Source organism: Pongo abelii, chromosome 19, assembly GCF_028885655.2.
Source record: "Pongo abelii isolate AG06213 chromosome 19, NHGRI_mPonAbe1-v2.0_pri, whole genome shotgun sequence".
Lineage (NCBI taxonomy): Eukaryota > Metazoa > Chordata > Mammalia > Primates > Hominidae > Pongo > Pongo abelii.
The window spans coordinates 83,885,194-83,906,622 of record NC_072004.2 but is presented as its reverse complement, the minus strand read 5'-3'; the positions used below and the strand labels follow the sequence as shown (position 1 = coordinate 83,906,622).

Sequence of the window (21,429 nt, the reverse complement as noted above, 5' to 3'; positions counted from 1 at the left end):
AGGAACAAGACTGGAAGTTCTCATTGCCCTTCTCCTCCTTTGCAGATTACAGTCAAGATGAGAAAGCCTTGCTGGGGGCGTGTGACTGCACCCAGAGTAAGTGACCTGGCCCCGCCCCCACCCAGCCTCTTCACCCTCACCGCTGTGCAAACCCCAAAACCCACTCCAGTGGCGACCTTGGGCAAGAGTGGAAGGAGCATGGCTCTCTGCCTAACCTCTGAGAACTCAACGTTTCTCCCCATCCACCCACAACAAGAAAAGGCACTTAAGGGGAAGGGTTGTATCGGCCCCGCTGGGCAACGTGTGGCCCAGGAAAAGCATCATCAACATCACTGAGGAGCTCATCAGAAATGCAGAGCCTCACTCTCTTTCTGAATCAGAATCTGAATTTTAACAAAATCCTCAAGTGATTGGAGTATGCTTTCAAATTCAAGAAGCAAATGGTTCCCACTATTGACAAAATATTAGAATCAGCTGGGCTCAGTGGCTCACGCCTGTAATCCCAGCACTTTGGGAGTCTGAGGCAGGTGGATCACTTGATGTCAGGAGTTCGAGACCAGCCTGGCCAACATGGTAAAAACCTGTCTCTACCAAAAAATATAAAAAGTTAGACAGGCGTAGGAGGCTGAGGCAAGAGAATCACTTGAACCTGGGAGATGGAGTTTGCAGTGAACTGAGATCATGCCACTGCACTCCAGCCTAGGCAACAGAGTGAGACTCCAGCTAAAAAAAAAAAATGTATATATATATATGTGTGTGTGTGTGTATGTGCATATATATGTATGTATGTATATATGTGTATATATGTATATATATGTGTATATATATATGTATTAGAATCACTGGGGGAGCTTTAAAAAGTGCTCCTGCCTAGCCTCCACCCCCAGGGATTTTGATTCAAGTTCAGACAGTGAGGCCCAGGTGATTCTAACATAGCCAGAGTTGAGACTCACTAGGATAAGTGATTAATGGCATCAAAAAGCTAGGCCTGAGAGTGGCAGAGCTCCCCTCCAGGAGTGCTGTGACCTGGTTATAGGTGGGTCTGGACCCTAAATCCCTCAGGCCAGTCATCACCAGCCATGAGTGGCCCCGTCCCTTTACTTCAATGTGTGGAACACGCATCAGAAATGTCTACGTGACTTCATCTGATGGAGCGTGTTGAAATGTATCAGTCCATTTTTACACGGCTGTTAAGAAATGCCTGAGACTGGATAATTTATAAAAGAAAGAGGTTTAATTGACTCACAGTTCTGCAGGCTTAACAGGAAGCATGGTTAGGAGGCCTCCGGAAACTTACAATCATGGCAGAAGGGGGCGGGGAAGCAAGGCACATCTCACATGGTGGCAGGAGAGAGAGGATGCAAAGGGGGAAGAGCCCCTTATAAAACCATGAGATCTCATGAGAACTCACTATCACAAGAACGGCATAGGGGAAACTGCCCCACGATCCAACCACCTCTCACCACATCCCTCCCTCAACAATTTGAGATGAGATGTGAGACAAGGGGATTACAATGTGAGACGAGATTTGGGTGGGGACACAAAGCCTAACCATATCACTAAGGTTTGAAAATAAAGGTTTACAGGGCCCCAGGCTTCCCTTCTCTTCAGTTAAGCACCTGCCATTGACCATTTTATAGAACACAAGGTGAGTGAGGTATTGTCCTGACCCTCCAGGACCAGGGACAGGGTAAGACAAGTGAGGTGCCCAGGATGCAAAATTTAAGGAAGTAGCACTCCCTGCACCTAAGAAGCACTCACTTGCCAAGCCCTGGTCCCAGCCCAGGGGTACAGTCTTAAGTAGAAAGAGGCATAGATAAACCAGCCAGTCTAATATAACAGAAGGCATAAGTAGAATCTACAAAGATGTACTTGAAACACAAAGAGGAAAGGGTTCATTCTTATTAGGAAAACATTCTTTGGGGTTTTCAGTAAATGTCTTCATTGTATTTTTTGCTCTTTTCCCATACCAGCAGAAAATGTACTTTTTTTCAAAATGGAGGTCTCACTAATTTGCCCAGGCTGGTCTCAAACTCCTGGGCTCAAGCAATCCTCCCGCCTTCACCTCCCAAAGTAAAAAGTACTGTCTTGAGCCCCTGGATACCATCACTATGGCCTGACACCATGGCGTTTACCCTGCAGGCTAGCACATCCTAGTCTTTAGGGTCTCATTACATAAGAGGAAAGCGAAATCAGCTGGGCTTATTGAAGGAACAGAGTCACAAGCCTGGGCTCAGGCCTGGAAGCATGGTTAACTCACCCTTCTGCCTTTCACAGTTGTGAAACCCAGTGGGGTCCACCTCAAGCTGGTGCTGAGGTTCTCGGATTTCGGGAAGGCCATGTTCAAACCCATGAGGTAAGTGACTGCCGTCCTCCTTTCCACACCCAATTGGGGTGGCCCTGGGAAGATCTGGACCAAAAACTAATAAAAGTGACCTAAAGTCTTTCTGCCAGTTATTCAGAGATTCTCTAATCTGCCCAAGCACAGAACTGTTTGGGGTGATAATAATAATAATAATAATTGAAAATACTAAGTGCTTGTCTTTATCAGGCCCTTACTATCATCTATGCCACACAATGACCTAAGTTGTGTCCTTGGATCACGGGCAAGCTTATGAGCCAGATACTCTTCCAATGTCCACTGTACAAATAAAGATACTGAGGCTGAAAGAGACCATCTCATCCCAATCTTCCAGCTGCAAACAGTGGACCCAGGATTCAAACCCAGGCATCTGGGTTGCTAAGTTCACATTCCACCACTTTAATTGATCCCCACTTTTTTCCAGGGAAAGCACTCTCTTTTTGACATCAAAAAGTTTACAGACTTGTATACCACAATACTTGTTTTGACTGAAAAACGAGACAATCAAGAAAGGCTACTAGGAAGTCAATTACATGTTTACATTAATTTATATTTTATTCATAACAACAGCAACTACATGCCTTGAAAATTTTGTAAAACATATAGATGAGTGAAATAATATGTATTTAGTCCTTAGACAGCTTGGTGTGAGTTTGAGTTTCTGGCCCCCAAAGGATCTGCAGCCCACAGGTTGGGGTCTCCTAGAGTTGGGCCCCAGTGCCTTAGCCCAGGGGAATGTTCCTCCTTGAGATGATGAGGTGACCCGCAGAAAAGAAAATCACCCCAAGAGGGGTCACGTTACCCAAATCATGCTTTCCTCCAGAATGTGCTTCTTCCAGTGGAATACAATTAGACTGGCAGATTCCAAACCTTCAGCCATTCAAGGGGAGGCCCATTGAAAGCCCCAGTAGATGGTTCTTAGGGCAGGGCCTACTTGAATAAGCACTGAATAAAGAGTTTTAGTCCCAACTGCTTTGGCAAAAGCACCTCCTTAAAGAAGGGGTTGGAGTGGATCAGCTGTATGTTAGATTCACTTAAGGAGGCTTTAAAAACCCTTATGCCTGAGTCCCACCCTCAGGGAGTCCAGTGGACTAGCTCTGGGGGCTCTCCCTATGATCCCAAGGCCCAGGCAACCTTGAGAACCACTGCTGTATAAAGAGTTCCTCTGCTGGGCACAATGGCTCACACCTGTAATCCCAGTACTTTGGTAGGCCAAGGTGGGTGGATCACCTGAGGTCAGGAGTTCAAGACCAGCCTGGCCATCATGGCGAAACCCCATCTCTACCAAAAATACAAAAATTATCCAGGCATGGTGGTGCGTGCATGTAGTCCCAGCTACTTGAGCGGCTGAGGCAGAAGAATCTCCTGAACCCAGGAGGAGGAGGTTGCGGTGAGCTGAGATCGCACCACTGCACTCCAGCCTCGGCGACAGAGGGAGACTCTCTATCTAAAAAAAAAAAAAAAAGCGTTCCCCCATTTTTCCTATGTGAAAGATCCAAAATCCTAGTTGTTAGATCAACTTAAAATTCTCCAGAAATGTACATGAAACAATTGAATGTCTGCTTATATTTATATTGATTTTAAAATCCCATCATATAAAACACTATATAGATTTAGAAATATTGCTTTTTTTTCTCCCACTATAGATTTTACTTGTCAAAAATTTGGGGCATTGGTTGTCATGATCACTTAGAGTCAAGTTTGGGGTGAATGTTAAATCAATATTAAATTATTTCCCCACTCCCCTCCCCCATCACCACCAACAACCTATTGTAACCAGTCACACTAGGCAGTAAAACCAATGCAAAGTCAAGTCATTCCAGGTTAATGTATCTGTCCCAAAAAAATAAAGTGATTCACTATGCCAGGACTTGAATATAGAGACTCCTTTCCAAGGGACAATTTCAGGAGAGACCTCAGCTTGTATTCAGGCATATAGAGTACTAAAATATGTAAATAAATACATTGTGTCCCTTTGAAATGAGAGCTATAACAGCGAATACACATGGCAATTAGCAGAGGTTCCACAAGTAGACATGTGACTCTTTGGCACAATGCTCAGCTGAACACAAGAGCCACCAGTGAGGTTCTGGTTGTTACAGAGTTTAAATCATTGTTACAGTTAGTCCAGCATGTGAGCACGTATAATATATACTCAAAAGACAGCCCCAGTTAGAGAGAGGCAACCTAAGGAACACTGATAGAGAAACAGGAGATGTTAATGAGAAGCATAAAAGTAATGATAAATCTGCAAATGCACCACAAATCACCAGGTCCATAGATTCTGTTCTCCGAGCAAAATTTTTATGTGGCACAATAGGATGTCTCTAATTTTTTTTTTTTCGAGATGGAGTTTCACTCTTGTTGCCCAGGCTGGAGTGCAGTGGCACTATCTCGGCTCACTGCAACCTCGGCCTCCCAGGTTGAAGCAATTCTCCTGCCTCAGCCTCCCGAGTAGCTGGGATTATAGACGTGTACCACCACACCTGGCTAACTTTGTATTTTTAGTAGAAACAGGGTTTCACCATGTTGGCCAGGCTGGTCTTGAACTCCTGACCTCAGGTGATTCCCGTCTTGGCCTCCCAATGTGCTGGGATTCCAGGCGTGAGCCAATGCACCTGGCCGGATGTCTCTCATTTTTTAAAACTGGAAGCTAATATGCAATGGATGAGCTCTACTCTCAGTTCTTTTGTATCAGGGAGGAAAAACTTCTAGAACCTGTAGTGTTTACTTTGCAGGAAAATAAATTAACATAACTCACAGCCTAAAACATCTCTTCCTGGTCAGTTAAAACAAATACAGGCAGGCCGGGCACGGTGGCTCACGCCTGTAATCCCAGCACTTTGGGAGGCTGAGGCGGGTGGATCACAAGGTCAGGAGATCAAGACCATCCTGGCTAACACAGTGAAACCCCATCTCTACTAAAAATACAAAAAATTAGCTGGGAGTGGTGGCGGGCACCTGTAGTCCCAGTTGCCCGGGAGGCTGAGGCAGGAGAATGGCGTGAACCCGGGAGGTGGAGCTTGCAGTGAGCTGAAATCGAGCCACTGCACTCCAGCCCAGGCGACAGAGCGAGATTCCGTCTCAAAAAACAAAACAAAACAAAAAAAACAAATACAGGCATAGCTCGCTGTATCTGCATTTCACTTTATTGCACTTTGCAGATACTAGGTTTTTTACAAAGTGAAGGCTTGTGGCAACCCTGCATCAAGCAAGTCTATGGGTGTCATTTTCCCAACAGCATGTGCCCACTTCGTGTCTCTGTGTCACATTTGGTAATTCTCACAATATTTCAAACTTTTTTTTTTTTTGAGACAGAGTCTCACTCTGTTTCCCAGGCTGGAGTGCAATGGTTCAACCTCAGCTCACTGCAACCTCCGCCTCCTGGATTCAAGCGATTCTCTTGCCTCAGCCTTCCAAATAGCTGGGACTACAGGCACCGCCCACCACACCTGGCTAATTTTTGCGTTTTTAGTAGAGACGGGGTTTCACCGTGTTGGCCAGGCTGGTCTCGAACTCTTGACCTCAGGTGATCCGCCCACCTCAGCCTCCCAAAGTGCTAGGATTATAGGCGTGAGCCACCACGGCCAGCTAATTCTTTCTCTTTTTAGTAGAGATGGGGTTTCACTGTGTTGGACAGGCTGGTCTCGAACTCCTGGCCTCAAGTGATTGCCAACCTTGGCCTTCCAAAGTGCTAGGATTACAGGTGTGAGCCACTGCACCTGACCTAAATGTGTGTTCTGACTGCTCCAACAACTTGCTCTTCCCCCAATCTCTCCCAGTCCTCGGGCCTCCCTATTCCCTAAGACACAACAATATTGAAATGAGGCCAGTTAGTAACCCAAAAAGGGCCTCTAAGTGTTCACATGAAAGGAGGAGTGTTATATCTCTCACTTTAAATGGAAAGCGAGAAATTATTCAGGAGGCTAGTAAGGAAGGCACGTTGAAAGCCAATAAGCCGAAAGCTAAGCTTATGGTGCCAGTTAGGCAAGTTGTGAATGCAAAGGAAAAGTTCTTGAAGGAAACTAAAAGCGCTGCTCCACTGAACACACAAATGATAAGAAAGCAAAACAGCCTCATTGCTGATATGGAGCAAGTTTAAGTTATCTGGATAGAAGATTAAACCAGCCACAGCATTCCCTTAAGCCAAAGCTTAATCCAGAGCAGGGTTCTAACTCTCCTCAGTGAAGGCTGAGACAGGTGAGAAAGCTGCAGAAGAAAACTTGGAAGATAGCAGAGGTTGGTTCATGAGGCTTAAGGAAAAAAGCCATCTCCATAATATAAAAGTACAAGGTGAAGCAGTAAGTGCTGATGGAGAAGCTGCAGCAAGTTATCCAGAAGATCTAGGTAAGATCATTGATGAACGTAGCTACACTAACAATAGATTTTCAGTGTAGATGAAACAGCCTTCTATTGGAAGAAGATACCATCTGGGACTTTCCCCATAGCTAGAGAAGAAAAGTCAATGCCTGGCTTCAAAGATTCAAAGGACACACATGTATACATATGTAACAAACCTGCACGTTGTGCACACGTACCCTAGAACTTAAAAGTATAATAAAAACAATAATAATAATAATAATAAAGGTTCAAAGGACAGGCTGACTCTCTTGTTAGGTGATAATGTCACTGGGAACTTAAGTTGAAGCCAATGCTCAATTACCATTCAAAAAATCCTCAGGCCCTCAAGAATGATGCTAAATTTACTCTGCCTGTGCTCTATAAATGGAGCCACAAAGCCTGGATGACCACACATCTGTTAACAGCATGGTTTACTGAATATTTTAAGCCCACTGTTGAGACCTTACTGCTCAGAGGAAAAAAAAAAAAAAAAGATTCCTTTCAAAATATTACTGCTTATCGGCAATACACCTAGTCGCTCAAGAGCTCTGCTGGAGATGTCCAAGGAGATTAATGTTGTTTTCATGCCTGCTAACACAACATCCATTCTGCAGCCCACAGATCAAGGAGTCACTCTAACTTTCAAGTCTTACCTTTTTTTTTTTTTTTTTGAGACAGAGTCTTGCACTCTCGCCCAGGCTGGAGTCCAGTGGCGCAATCTCAGCTCACTGCAAGCTCCACCTCCCGGGTTCATGCCATTCTCCTGCCTCAGCCTCCTGAGTAGCTGGGACTACAGGCACCTGCCACCACGCCCGGCTAATTTTTTGTATTTTTAGTAGAGACGAGGTTTCACCATGTTAGCCAGGATGATCTTGATCTCCTGACGTGATCCGCCCACCTCGGCCTCCCAAAGTGCTGGGATTACAGGCATGAGCCACCACGCCCAGCCAAGTCTTACAATTTAAGGAATATGTTTCATAAGGCTATAGCTGCCATAGTTAGTGATTCCTCTGATGAACCTGGGCAAGGTCATTTGAAAACCTTCTGGAAAGGATTCTCCATTCTAGATGCCATTAAGAAAATTTGTGATGCGTGGAAGGAGGTAAAAATATCAACATTAACAGGAATTTAAAAGAAGATTGATCTCAATCCCCATGGATGACTTTGAGGGGTTCAAGACTTCAGTGGAGAAGGTAACTGCAGATGTGGAAATAAAAGAGAACTAGAATTAGAAGTGGAGCCTGAAAATGTGACTGAATTGTTGCAACTGCATGATCAAACTTGAACAGATAGAGTTGCTTCTTTTTTTTTTTTTTTTTGAGATGGAGTCTCGCTCTGTTGCTCAGGCTGTAGTGCAGCGGCACGATCTAGGCTTACTGCAACCTCTGCCTCTGGGGTTCAAACAATTCTCCTGCCTCAGCCTCCCAAGTAGCTGGGACTACAGGCATGTGCCACCATGCCTGGCTAATTTTTTGTATTTTTAGTAGAGATGGGGTTTCACCGTGTTAGCCAGGATGGTCTCAATCACCTGACCTTGTGATCCGTCCACCTCAGCCTCCCAAAGTGCTGGGATTACAGGCATGAGCCACTGCACCCGACCAATAAGGAGTGGCTTCTTATGGATAAGCAAAGAAAGTGATTTCTTGAGATAGAATCTACTTCTGGTGAAGACGCTGTGAACATTGTTGAAATGGCCACAGAGGATTTAGAATATTATGCAAACTTAGTTGATAAAGCAGCAGCAGGGTTTGAGAGGACTGACTTCAATTCTGACAGAAGTTCTACTTTGGGTAAAATGCTATCAAACAGCATTGCGCGCTACAGATACATCTTTTGTGAATCGATGCAGCAAATTTCATTGTCTTATTTTTAAAAGTTGTCACAGCCTCACCAACCTTCAGCAACCACCACCCCAGTCAGTCAGCAAAAAGATTATGACTTGCTGAAGGCTCAGATGAGTGTTAGCATTTTTTAGCAATAAAGTGCTTTTTCCATTAAGATGTATACATTTTTCAGACATAATGCTATTGCATATTTAATAGACTCCAGTATAATAAAAACATAACTTTTATATGCCTTGGGTGGGAAACCAAAAAATGTTCATGAATGACTTTACTGCCATATTTGCTTCATTGCGGTGGTCTAGAAGCAAACCTGCAATATCTCCGAAGTGTGTCTATACAAAAATTGTTTAAATTAGCCAGCTTTTTTCCCAAATATAATGCAAAACCCTCCAACATTCAGTGATAGGACCAATTTTATCTATTTTTATACCATAACACAGTGTAATCTACATTTTTATAAAATTCAGTCCAAAATCTAAAATAATATCATTTTAAAATGTACTTCTTGAAAAATTATGTGGTTTTTATTTTTCTGTAAGTAATTTAAGGTGAACACCATTTTTTTCTGATTAAAGAGAGAATGTAGAACTTTATCTTTGGAAAATATACATTAGAACATTAGGAACATAAAGATTTATATTTTTAAAATGTAATGTATACAATATAATGTGCAATGAGACGTGCATTAGTGCTTCTCAAAGTATGAGAAGCATTGATCCAAAGCAAAAACAACCTTTGAATTTAAAATTACTTCTTATCTTACGTCATACAAAAATGAGAAAATGTTTTAGAAGACCCTAAAAGGTGTCTGAAAGATGTTATGTTCCTATAGATGGGACTCAGGAATTAAAACGAGACTGGGAAGAGGGATTGTCCTTGCTAGCCTCGACATCCAGTGATGATGATGAGAAGCTGGCCAGGCCTGAGCACGGAGGGCTGTGCTGTAACTGTGGCTGCACCTTTTAAAATAGAATCTCTACTTTTGGCAGCACCTCACTGTGGTTTCCAGGACTCTCTTGTGTTTTTTGGCAAAATGCACATCACGGTTTAAATTGCCAGTGCTTCTTATTTATAGATTTCTGCAACATTACATTTATTTACATTTAAATCGCTTTGCAGTCGTTTTAACAGTCCCACACAGTGGATTATAAAATTATTCGAAGATCATCATTCTTCCATGTTTATTAGCCTCGAGGCAAAGTCAGCCTAGAGGCCAGAACTCACACCATGAGGCCCTTAATGATTAAAAAGCACTTTCGTTAATGTACACACCCAGCAGGCCCCACCACTCTCAGGCAGCCTGGCGCTTTTCAGGAATTCATTAGAGATTTAATGTATATAAATCAATATCCTCTGCACCAGCCGCCCCCAGCCCTCATGATCCAGCTGTGTTTCTCTGAGGGGATGATGGTCCACGTATTTCCCCCACATCCCCCTAAGACCCAGAACTTTTCTGTTCTTCAACCCCAGCATACTAAATTGCATTTCTGGGCCACTTTTCCATTACCCATTCCTGGCTCATACCCCACCTTTCTTCATCCTTGGACATCTGGATTTGCACTACCTCTGGTTCTGCTAACCATTCCTCTCTCTTCTGTTTATACCTGCAGAAGAATGTCTATTTCTTCCCTCTCAACTGCTGGGTTTTGAAAATAATCAGCCACTGTCACCAAAGCTTCTTAAGTAGGAAACTTGGTATTGGTGGTGTCTGCAGGACAGTGTCTTGCAAGAAACCTGTCTCCTCCCACTTTGCATGTCTTCTCCTGGCCAAGGGAGCCACAGGCCATTCCTGACTTGCCGTGCCATCGCCTTTGTGTACATGAAAAGCATAAAAGCCTGTCTTCCTTTCTCGCTGGTCATGCTCATCAGCTCTCTTCTCAGGCTCCCAGCTGAAGTCTGAGTCCAGGGCGTGATTCCTTCCTTCCTTCCAGACAGCAGCGAGATGAGGAGACGCCCGTGGACTTCTTCTACTTCATTGACTTTCAGAGACACAATGCTGAGATCGCAGCTTTCCATCTGGACAGGTAGGGTCTGGCCCCATGGAGATGGCATTGCCTATAAGGACCAATCCTCTGGGAGGGGTGGCCAGACAGACCCTCAGGTGGGAACTCCCTGGCATTTCTTCCTTCTGGCTTTTTATCTTCTTCGTGCCTCATCGTGGTGTCTTTGAACCCAAAATGTCCCATGCAACCCCCCAGATTGAAAAACACAAGGCCTTTTAATGAATGTAATGAAAAGAACAATTCACAAAGAACACGCTTCCCGCCATGCTGCTTGGGGCAGTTGCTCTAGTTTCCTGATCTGAGAGCAAGGAGAATGCACCCACTCCTATTTATCCAAGGAGTCTCACTGTTATGGTATTAGGTGAAAGCACATTCCTAAACATTCCACTCCCTCTATTTGCTCAGTCATTGCTACCCAAAGTGTGGTCTGTAGCATCATGGGCACTTCCAAGAAGCTTTTTAGAAATAAGGAATCTCAGCCCCACCCTAGAGCCACTCAATCAGACCCTGTATTTGAGCAAGATTGCCAGGTGACTCACAGGAACATTAACATATGAGAAGCACTGACCAAGAACACAGTTGGGATGGTGGGAAGGCTTGCCCAGGAGGCTGGACAGAATAAGGATTCATTTTCAACTCCATCTCCACTCCTTTAGACCTAGGTTTAAAGGCCCAGTGTTGACCTGGGCACTACCAGCTCAATACCGCAGAGATCCGCCTCACTGGCCACCCTCCTGGGTACACCAGCCAATTCCTAATGTGCACTGGCCAGGGGACAAAACCCCTCCTCCTCACCCCCTGATCATTGCTCAGATGGAACAGAGCTTCCTCTCTTGCAGGATTCTGGACTTCCGACGGGTGCCGCCAACAGCGGGGAGGATAGTGAATGTCACCAAGGAAATCCTAGAGGTCACCAAGAATGAAATCCTGCAGAGTGTTTTCTTTGTCTCTCCAGGTAGAGTACTGGCCCGAGTGATATTCTGGGTCTGAGTAGATGGTAAGCCAGAGTGTCCACCCCTCCATTCATCAGTGGCCTGACACCCTGCTGCTAGCACTATCCGTTACTGGGATGGGCGTATGAAGTTGTAAGACACTCCCACCGTGGCCTGCCTGACCATAACACAAGATGAACTGTATGGGAATGGTTGTGTTTGAGATGATACCTAGTCTGTGTGGGCATTGACCCTACAATGCTGGCCTCCCTGGAACCAGAGGTTATCCACCCAGGGTAATAAAGACTGTTCTACTCATAACGATAGAATGCAGTGAGGTTGGGACATTTGAAAGCAGGTACCCAGGAGATTCAGCTTAGTAGCAGTCACCACCCTCACTTCTGGAAAAGTCAATGTTTCCTTCTTCTGCCTCTTCCGAGCTGTGAGTTCAGCGTTTCCCTTCCCTCCCAGGGGATTTCCTAGGCCAGGAAGATGTCACGCCTCCAGAGCCCTCCACTTACTCCTTCTCCTCTCTCCTCCCCATCCTCCAGCGAGCAACGTGTGCTTCTTCGCCAAGTGTCCATACATGTGCAAGACGGAGTATGCTGTCTGTGGCAACCCACACCTGCTGGAGGGTTCCCTCTCTGCCTTCCTGCCATCCCTTAACCTGGCCCCCAGGCTGTCTGTGCCCAACCCCTGGATCCGCTCCTACACACTGGCAGGAAAAGAGGAGTGAGTTGGTCCCCAGGCCACACAGCCCAGTCCTTGACAGTAGCCACAGACCCTGTACCAGGGACTTGTTGCTAGCTTGGCTTTTGAATCTGAAAAACTGCCTCAATACCCCTTTGCCCCATTTCATATTGATCCTGGGATCAGCAGGCCTGGGTCTCTTCTCTCCCTTTAGTTCATTTATTCAGTTCTAAAGAACCTTCCATATACCCAACACTAGGTGCTACAGGATACAGAAATGGAAGACTCAGACTCTCTCCTTGAGAAGCTCCTTGGTCTAGTGGGGAGGACAGACATGTAGCCAGATCACAAAAACACAGCACAGCACTTGCTATAACCAGGGAGAACACGAGAATCCCATGGGAGGGACACCTGGTTCCCCTGAGCAAGCCCTGGGAAGCCAAGGACCTCACTGCTGTATCCTCAGGACCTAGCACCCTCCCTGGCACATAGCAGGTACTCCACACTAGCTGACTGAGTGAATCGATCCATCAGTCAAGCTATCATCATCATAGTGGGAAGAGAAGTCACCAGGCAGAATTTCTGGAGGACATGACAGATCCTAAGGGACTCCGTGAAGGCTGAGAAGAGCCCTCGGATGAAAATGGGCATCGGAGCATTGTAGGCAGAAAACCATGTGTGAGAGAGAGAGAAGGCAGGAACAGCCCATGGAGGTGCTGTGAGTGGTGCAGGGTCCAAGAGGCTTGGTGAGAGGGAATGTGGAGGGACGAGGAAGCAGGTGAGGGTCACTGCCCCCTCCTTTCCTGCCTGCCCCGACCTCTCCCCTATGGCACACAGTATCCTAACCATGGGTTTAGTGTCCACCAGAGTTAAAGGACCCAGAACCTTCTCACCACATGGAATATATGCAGCCTTATGTGTCCATGCCCAGGGCCTTTCAGGATTTTAGAAGCTGCCACCGGCCGAGGGCAGGATCAGGGAGGCAGGGATTGGGGGGGAGGGGGAGGTGTGGGGAGACCCCCGACACCCTGCCATCTTGGCTTTTCCAGCCCCAGGACTTCTTCTCCCCCTCAGGTGGGAGGTCAATCCCCTTTACTGTGACACAGTGAAACAGATCTACCCGTACAACAACAGCCAGCGGCTCCTCAATGTCATCGACATGGCCATCTTCGACTTCTTGATAGGTAGGTCCCCACACGCAGGCCCCCATAGCAGAAGTGGGCTCTGCTATGTGGCGGGGTTTCCCCGTGACCTTGAGCACAAACTTACAACCTGGTTCATGAGGACTGAGCAACTCTGCACCTCCCACAGCCTCAGAAGTGGCGGAGGTCCCAGAGGACAGAAGGTAACAAGCTCCCCTCTCTTCAAAGAACGGGAAGAAGCTGAAGGGGTCGTCACTCATAAGGCAGGCATCTCACCCTGCCACAGGCCTGAGTGGGCGTCAGATTGGAAGTTGTATGTTCACTTCACCAATTGAGGGGAAACCAGGTAGGAAGGGAAGAAAGTACACAAATATGAGGCCACGGACACACAAGACTAGTAATTCCACCTTCCAGGCCCACAGGGACTTCTAGGGAGACGAGACACTTATGAAGGTAGCTGTCACACAGGAGCTTAGGTCAGAAGCAAGTCAGGCAGCTGGCTCATCATCGTGCCTTTCAAGAAGTTTAGCTGTGTCTGTTTACTATAACCAGGCTCAGCTGAGGATCTCTGGGCTGAGGAAAGCCAACGTCAATACATACACGAGGTGCAAAGGTGACTTTCTGCACATTCAAATCCCTGGCCAAAGGCTGGGGTAGGGGCAGAGGCAGGGGTGAAAGCCTTAGACTTGAAACCAGTCCATTTAGGGTTTGCTCGTTTTGATTCCTTCTCCCTCCTGCGGCTGCTTCACTGATGGCCCTGAGGAAATGACAGTGTGAGGCCCAGCTTCGTTCAGACCTCTGCCTCTCAAGTGATGACAGGCCTCCGTTCCCTGGAGAGAATTCAGGTCAGGAGCACCTGTCCCCCTGGCCTGCTGGTTCCGGCTCTGAGTCCTCCCCTCCTTCACAGGAAATATGGACCGGCACCATTATGAGATGTTCACCAAGTTCGGGGATGATGGGTTCCTTATTCACCTTGACAACGCCAGAGGGTGAGCTTCCCCACGTGTGTTCAACACTCCCCTCTCCCAGATGTGCTGCTCTGTACAGCCAGCTGCTCGGGGGAAACAGACGCCCTGCAAATGAGCGCCTCCACCACCACGTGCCTTATCTCCTTCGAGCCCGGCTTCTTCCATTTCCTTTTTCTTTACCTTTGCAAGAACGACTTGACCCTCCTCCAGCCTGAGAGCACTCGTGTGCCCTCTAGTTGAAATAGGGTGAGGTTTTCGAGAGCAAGGTGCATCCTCAGTGGCTGGCCCTCTGCAGCTAGTGAATGAATGAAGGATTGCTTAGCTCTAATATCTCTGTACAGAGGCTTTTGTGATCTGACTGGGGAGAGGGGCTGGAGAGGCAGCTGCCATGATCCCTGGCATTTTACCCCAATCTCTGATTCACAAAATGCTGAGAGGAGAGAGGAAGCCTCAGGGGAATGCGAAGGATGCTGCTGGCCACCCATAAAAGCCTGTTTCTCCTCCTAGGTTTGGACGACACTCCCATGATGAAATCTCCATCCTCTCGCCTCTCTCCCAGTGCTGCATGTAAGTTTTCCTGCAGCAGATAATATGGGCAAGTAACAGCTGGGACCCTTCATGCTGCTTGCAGCCGAGGTCTGAAGGGCTTCATCAATTTTCACTGGTCCAGGACTAAGTGGGTAGGATGACATGAATCACCTTATTTCTTACACATTTGTGCACTGCATGACATCTCAGCCAATGACAGACTGCATATATGACGGTGGTCTCATAAGATTATATTAATAATATGGTATTTTTACTGCATTTTACAGTTTTGCTATCTTTTCTATGTTTATATACACAGCTATCCACCACTGTGTTGTAAAGGTTTGTAGCCTACAAGCAACATCATATAGCCTAAGAGTGCAGGAGGCTACACCATCTAGGTTTGTGTGAGTACACTCTATGATGTTCACACCGTGACAAAACCTTCACTTAAGGATACATTTCTCAGAACATATCCCCATCACTAAGCGATTCATGACTGTACTACAACTATCAAAATTTCCCCCACAACATTTTGTCTTTTTCATCCTTCCACATAGGATGAATTAGAATTTAATCCTTTAAACCTTTCAATTGCCAACTTTAATCGTTGACACACTCAGATAATCACCTATTTTTGCAGTCTGCTGGGTTTTGGTATTACTAATCACACCTCTGCTTTGCCCAGCATTAATATCAGCTCATCAATACTACTACTTGATCACCATCTGAGCAAAACGCTGATTAAAGTCCTGTAAACCTGTACAGACTGGAAGAAGGCACGAAGGCCCCTGCTTGGCCACCATTTCTCTAAAGAATGTCTAACTTACTTCCACACTTCTCCAGCGTTTCAGCCAGGCTTGTAAAATTGACCACCTGCTCAGCTGCAGTATGCAGAGCTAATTATAAATATGATATTCACACCTAGCAAAAACATCTCATTTGTTTCCAACTGGAAAACTCAGAGCAGAGCATGAGTATTCTTCATCTACGTCTTAGGTTAATTTAAACGTGCTTCCCTCTGGCCTCCCTTCCCTGCCTCCTGAGCAGGACTGGATGAGCAGTACCTGTTTTTGACAAAAGTCAATTAAGCTGCTTACACATCAGAGTCCAAGTCAGATTCCCACATAAAAAGAAACTGAAATCCTAAAGATGGGTCCTACCCCATTTTCATCTCTGTGATTTTAAAATCTGACACACAGAAATAAAGTTAGCAAGAAACAACTTAAAGGCTGGCAGTACTGGGGGATTTTGAGATAGAAAATAGCTCATCAATTCATCTACTAGAAACTTCTCCCATTAGCTTTAAATCTCCTTGAAAAATCCTAAGTATCACTTTAGTTTTGATTCCCTTAGCGTTGTCAGAGAAAATGCATATAGCCCAGCATCACCGTTATTAGAGCACAAATGGCTATGCAGGCTCTTGACCAAATCGCAATTGGGCAAAGGACTGCAAGATACTGGATTTTGCCTTTCATTTATTCCCTTTTTACCTGGTTTCCATTAAAATGTGCCTGAGAAGACACAGGGAGAGGCGCCAAGAGTATCAGCTACAACAGCTGTTTGTGGGGAAAGAAGTTCAGGCAAGTTATTTTCTTTACATTTGCTTATTTGGTTCCTATAACTTTGTCTTTTCAGAATAAAAAAGAAAACACTTTTGCACCTGCAGCTGCTGGCCCAAGCTGACTACAGACTCAGCGATGTGATGCGAGAATCACTGCTAGAAGACCAGCTCAGCCCTGTCCTCACTGAACCCCACCTCCTTGCCCTGGATCGAAGGCTCCAAACCATCCTAAGGACAGTGGAGGGGTGCATAGTGGCCCATGGACAGCAGAGTGTCATAGTCGACGGCCCAGTGGAACAATCGGCCCCTGACTCCGGCCAGGCTAACTTGACAAGCTAAGGGCTGGAAGAGTCCAGTTTCAGAAAATATGCCTGGAGCCAGAGCAGCAGACTCGAGTGCCGACCCTGCTTCCTCACCTCCACCTGTTAATGCTGGAAGTCAAGTCAGCTAGGAAGGAAGTAGGACATTTTCTCAAACAGCAAGCGGGGCCCACGGAACTTGATCTTTACTCCTTGGTGCACCGCTTCTGTTGTGCACTGCCTTGCTCCGTTTTTCCCAAAAAGCACTGGCTTCATCAAGGTCACCGACGACCTCCTGAGTGCACTGGGAAATCTGGGTATAGGTCAGGCCTGGCAGCCTTGATCCCAGGAGGGTACTAATGGTAACAAGTCAAATAAAAGGACATCAAGTGGATACCTGACTGTTCTCAGGATCCTTATTCTGTCTACAAGTCAAAGATAACTCCTGGTCCAGACAAAACACCTGGCCTACCACAAGCTGACTAAAAATCTGCACTTTGGGCCAACGCAGGCAACAGTAACTCTCAGACAGGTTCAAATTAGACCTCACACTTTCTACTCGTATTCTAGTCACTGGCCCCATCTGAATCAGTAATCTCTACTGCCCAGTCCTGGAGTAACTTCTTAGAGATATTACTACAAGTGGCAAAAATAAAAGAGGGATTTGCTAAGAATATCAGAAAAGGAGTGTTCCAATCTGAAGAGTATTACAATTGAAATAACATCAAATATGTCAAACTAAGCAGCCAGTAACAAAATAAATAATTACAATGAAGAAAAAAAAAGGAAAGTCCTCCAAGGTCAGGATGGCATGGGAACAGGTCTAGCAGGGACACAAGCCTGAAGTAAGGCAGGAAAAGAGACAAGGCTGACCACAGCCCACCAACCACAATCTTTTTCCCTAAGACCCCAGGATTGTCCCCGGCCCATCCCCAAAAGAAGAAAGGGGCTATGTGGAAAGGTGAGGCCCTCTAGATGCCCCTCCCTGTGACGGCTGGCTCAAAAAAGACTAAGTCAGGTTTTTTTATTGAAGCCTCCCTTAGAAGAAAGTGTAGTAGGGATTCCTTGTCTCCTCTACCTTCTCCCTATTGACTTGTTGATATCTGAAACTCCTTTTAATAGGAGGCTTTGTTTCTTATTCCATAATTAATGACCGAAAACACAAAGGACAGTAAGGTCTTCATTCCATGGAGTGACTAGTCAGTCAACAAAAGTAAAAATGCCTGATTTCACCAAATCAAGTTTTCCAGTAAAGGCCAGAGTTCAAATACTGTAAGCATGAGAGCAGAATGGAGCTGTCACTAAAGAGAGTACAAGGTCAAGAACCAGAAATGTCTCCAAGCTTTCTGCAGTGTGAGCAAAGATAGCCTCGACTGGACAAATAACACTTCTGACCCCTTGGTACCCCCACATTACTGGTATGCTGCCCCTGAACTTTGTGTCTCTATAAAATCACTACCATTCACTGAGATCTGACCATGTGAGGCACTTCACCAACGTTACCGAAGCAACACACAGGTTTCCAATCCTCTCAAACATAGATACAACCCCCTATCCTCCAATGTGCATGGAAGAACTTTAAGGCTCAGAGAGAGTAAGCAAAATCACACAATTTAGTGGTTTAGACCTATCCCAAAGTCTTCTTTTCACTGTAACACAAAACCCAACAGTATCCCACCTAATTTATGAAGTTAAATTTGTTTGCTTAAAAAAAAAAATCAGCTGGGCATGGGCTCACACCTGTAATCCCAGCACTTTGGGCCTAAGCAGGCAGATCGCTTGGGCTCAGGAGCTCGAGACCAGCCTGGGTAACATGACAAAACCCTGTCTCTACAAAAAAAAAAAAAAATTTTTTTTTAAATTAACTCTTTAACAGAGAAACCTTAATCCCAAAGATTTCCTTAACTGTTGTGGCCCTACTGCAGCACAGGGCTCCCCACTTCATTCACTGTCTCTCCTGCTTCAAGTTGTTTCTTCCCTGTGGATGAAGAACGAGGAGATCACACACAGAAATGGGAAAATATCTGGGTAAAAACGTTCAAAGAATAGCACAAAATGGTTTGGGACTTCCAAATAAGACTCTCAGGAAAGTAGGCTATAGCTCTACCTCAAAACCCACCACCTCCTATAACGAAGGACTGGTTTTCCAACGGCCTATATACAAATTTTGCTGCACTCTACAAACAGAAAGCAATAGGCTTGAATTTCACCATGATATGTGGTACATCTACCTTATTATTTACTTATCTTTCAACCTTCCATTACTTTTTGATTAATAACAAAATTAAGACTCATTTCTCAAAAATATCAGAAAACCAACCATTTCATTCTTACTCAAGTTCTTCCAACGTGTTCATTTTGAACTGTTTACATCCCATGAAATAAAGTCTCTTGACTCTGAGAACTTTTCAAGTTACTACTGACAGCAAACTAAAAAATGAACAGGAACTGTACAGCATGTAAACTGATGGAAAGAGGCATTTGGAAGAATTCGTTTTAGCCTTCTCAAAAGTCAGGAAGACAATATGAGTTTGCATATTACAAAAAAAATAGTCATTCTCTTACGAGTTAGTTTTATGTTCCATAAAGTCACCACAAACACTGCATTGGCAAATACTGAACATTGCTCCTAGGGGAAATACAGGGTTAGGTTGTTGGGAGTCTCTAGTTACATTTTTATCGACCGATCAATACATAATCTTGCTGTGTGTGTGTTTTATGTTAAGGCATGTTAGAGACACTTTATTTAATATATACTGATTCATTAACATTGTACTCATGGCAAACAGCACTGTAACCCAGACCTAAAAGAAACATCCAATATACATAGTTTCTACATATGGCACAACACAGCCTTCTTGCACTTAGGAACTCTAGTCAGCACTTCATCACTACACTTAGGGGCTTTTTAATAGTGAAATCACCAACAAAAAAAAAAATAGAAAAATGCAAAAAAAAAAAAAGAAAAAGAAAAAAAAACCCAAGAAAAGGACACTTATTCACAGTATGAGAGATGAAACAAAGCTGAGCATCCCTTTGTTCCACCTCAGTTGGGAACATGCGTGTTGGGAGGCTCAAACTTTTCACTTCCCTGCTCATGTCTGCAAAAGCCCTGTGACTAGTGATTTTGGGGTTACAAATAAAGTTTAGCAAGTAGGCAAATTACAAATACAGAATCCATGAATGATAAGGATCAACAGTTAACTCATTTGAGATTAACAAAGATTAAAAAAAGCTCTCCATCTAGTGGCAACCTTTAAAATCACACAGCTACTTAAGCAAAATTGGCAGAACTTTCACAAAATGAAAAAATCTTACTCAGTGGTTTTGGTTTTAGGTGTAGTCAAGATGAAGTCACAGCTCTGAACTTATGTCAAGAAACAAATGTTAGCAGTACATGTACATAACAATGCTGCTTTCTATGTAAAAATCACATAGCATAAGAAGGAAGAGATTTAAGAAATTCACATAGCTACAGCCTTTACTGATAGCTATTATAATAATACCTTTGGGAGACGGGCACGCTGGCTCACACCTGTAACGCTAGCACTTTGGGAGGCTAAGGTGGGCAGATTGTCTGAGCTTAGGAGTTCGAGACCAGCCTGGGCTACATGGCAAAACCCCACCTCTACTAAAAATACAAAAAACTAGCTGGGTGTGATGGCACACATCTGTAGTCCCAGCTATTCCAGAGGCTGAAGTACAAGAATCACTTGAATCTGGGAGGCAGAGAGGCTGCAGTGATCATGCCACTTCACTCTAGCCTGGGCGACAGAGTGAGACCATCTTAGATAGACAGATCGATAAACAGACAAATAGATAGATAAAAACGTACCTTTGGGGACAAATTAAATGGTTATCTAGCCATTGCTTCTTGATGTTGTCTTAGCCCATCTAAACATACACTACCAGGGCCTAACATAAGTACAAAAGGTTCAGCTATTATTTGTGGTTGGAGATAAAGTAGTATTAAGAAAACTGACATGCTACTTCAATTTTTAAATGTCAATATTTAAATCATTAAAAAATAAAAGAAACAAAAAAAAGAGTCTACTTGGGCCACTGTTTAGAGAGAATTCAACTATAACCAGGACTGTCAACCCAGAGAAATTTTCTTTAGTTATATTCTATTGTGACTCTAAAGGTTCCAAAATCCAGAGGACGGGGGGGAAGGGATTACTGAATCTAGAAAAGGTACACATGTTCAAAGCAACACAATTTAAAGAATGCTCTTCTAACATACAACGTATCTCCAATTTCACTGGATGTGAAGAAATACCAATACACTAATGAATATAACTTAATCATCTCACTCCTCAGAAATCTAAGAGCATCAGAAATAAGACTTTATATATGCAAAATATAAAAGTATCCCTAAGTAGCATTAAATGTATATATTAAATTTAAACCAAAGAGTATGCTAATATAGAAATGATGTTTCCCCATTAAGTCTGGGAAAGTTCCAAGGCCACAGAACCAATCTGTCTTCAATCAAAAGGAAATCTTTAGCTTTTGACTGAATTTTTTCTTTCCATGACTAAGTAAATAAATCTGCTACATCTCAATTACCCTTTAAGCAAGATTTTGAGATCCACTCTTTGACAAACTGAAAAGCACTGAAAATAAACATTGCTCTTTCAAAACACCGATGCCATAATTTACTTTCCCCCTTTCCATTTTTGCCCACCAGAGCAGACTTTCGGGGAAGGACAGAGAAAGAAAGGAGAAAGGGAAGAAAAACTGATTCATTTAAGAA

At 44.5% G+C, this 21,429-nt stretch overlaps 1 protein-coding gene across 2 annotated transcripts in view; it reads left to right on the top strand.

The window, feature by feature from the left end:
- FAM20A (FAM20A golgi associated secretory pathway pseudokinase) overlaps positions 1-17,067 on the top strand; it is a 68,020-nt gene extending 50,953 nt beyond the window's left edge. For both annotated transcript variants that reach the window (XM_024234863.3, XM_024234862.3), the window contains exons 3-11: positions 46-96; positions 2,278-2,356; positions 10,479-10,571; positions 11,390-11,505; positions 12,034-12,214; positions 13,247-13,356; positions 14,222-14,303; positions 14,790-14,849; positions 16,449-17,067. In XM_024234863.3, the coding sequence (XP_024090631.1) occupies positions 46-96; positions 2,278-2,356; positions 10,479-10,571; positions 11,390-11,505; positions 12,034-12,214; positions 13,247-13,356; positions 14,222-14,303; positions 14,790-14,849; positions 16,449-16,713 (1,037 nt within the window). In that variant the 3' untranslated portion in view covers positions 16,714-17,067. The remainder of the gene's footprint in view (positions 1-45; positions 97-2,277; positions 2,357-10,478; positions 10,572-11,389; positions 11,506-12,033; positions 12,215-13,246; positions 13,357-14,221; positions 14,304-14,789; positions 14,850-16,448) is intronic.
- Positions 17,068-21,429: the final 4,362 nt, after the last annotated feature.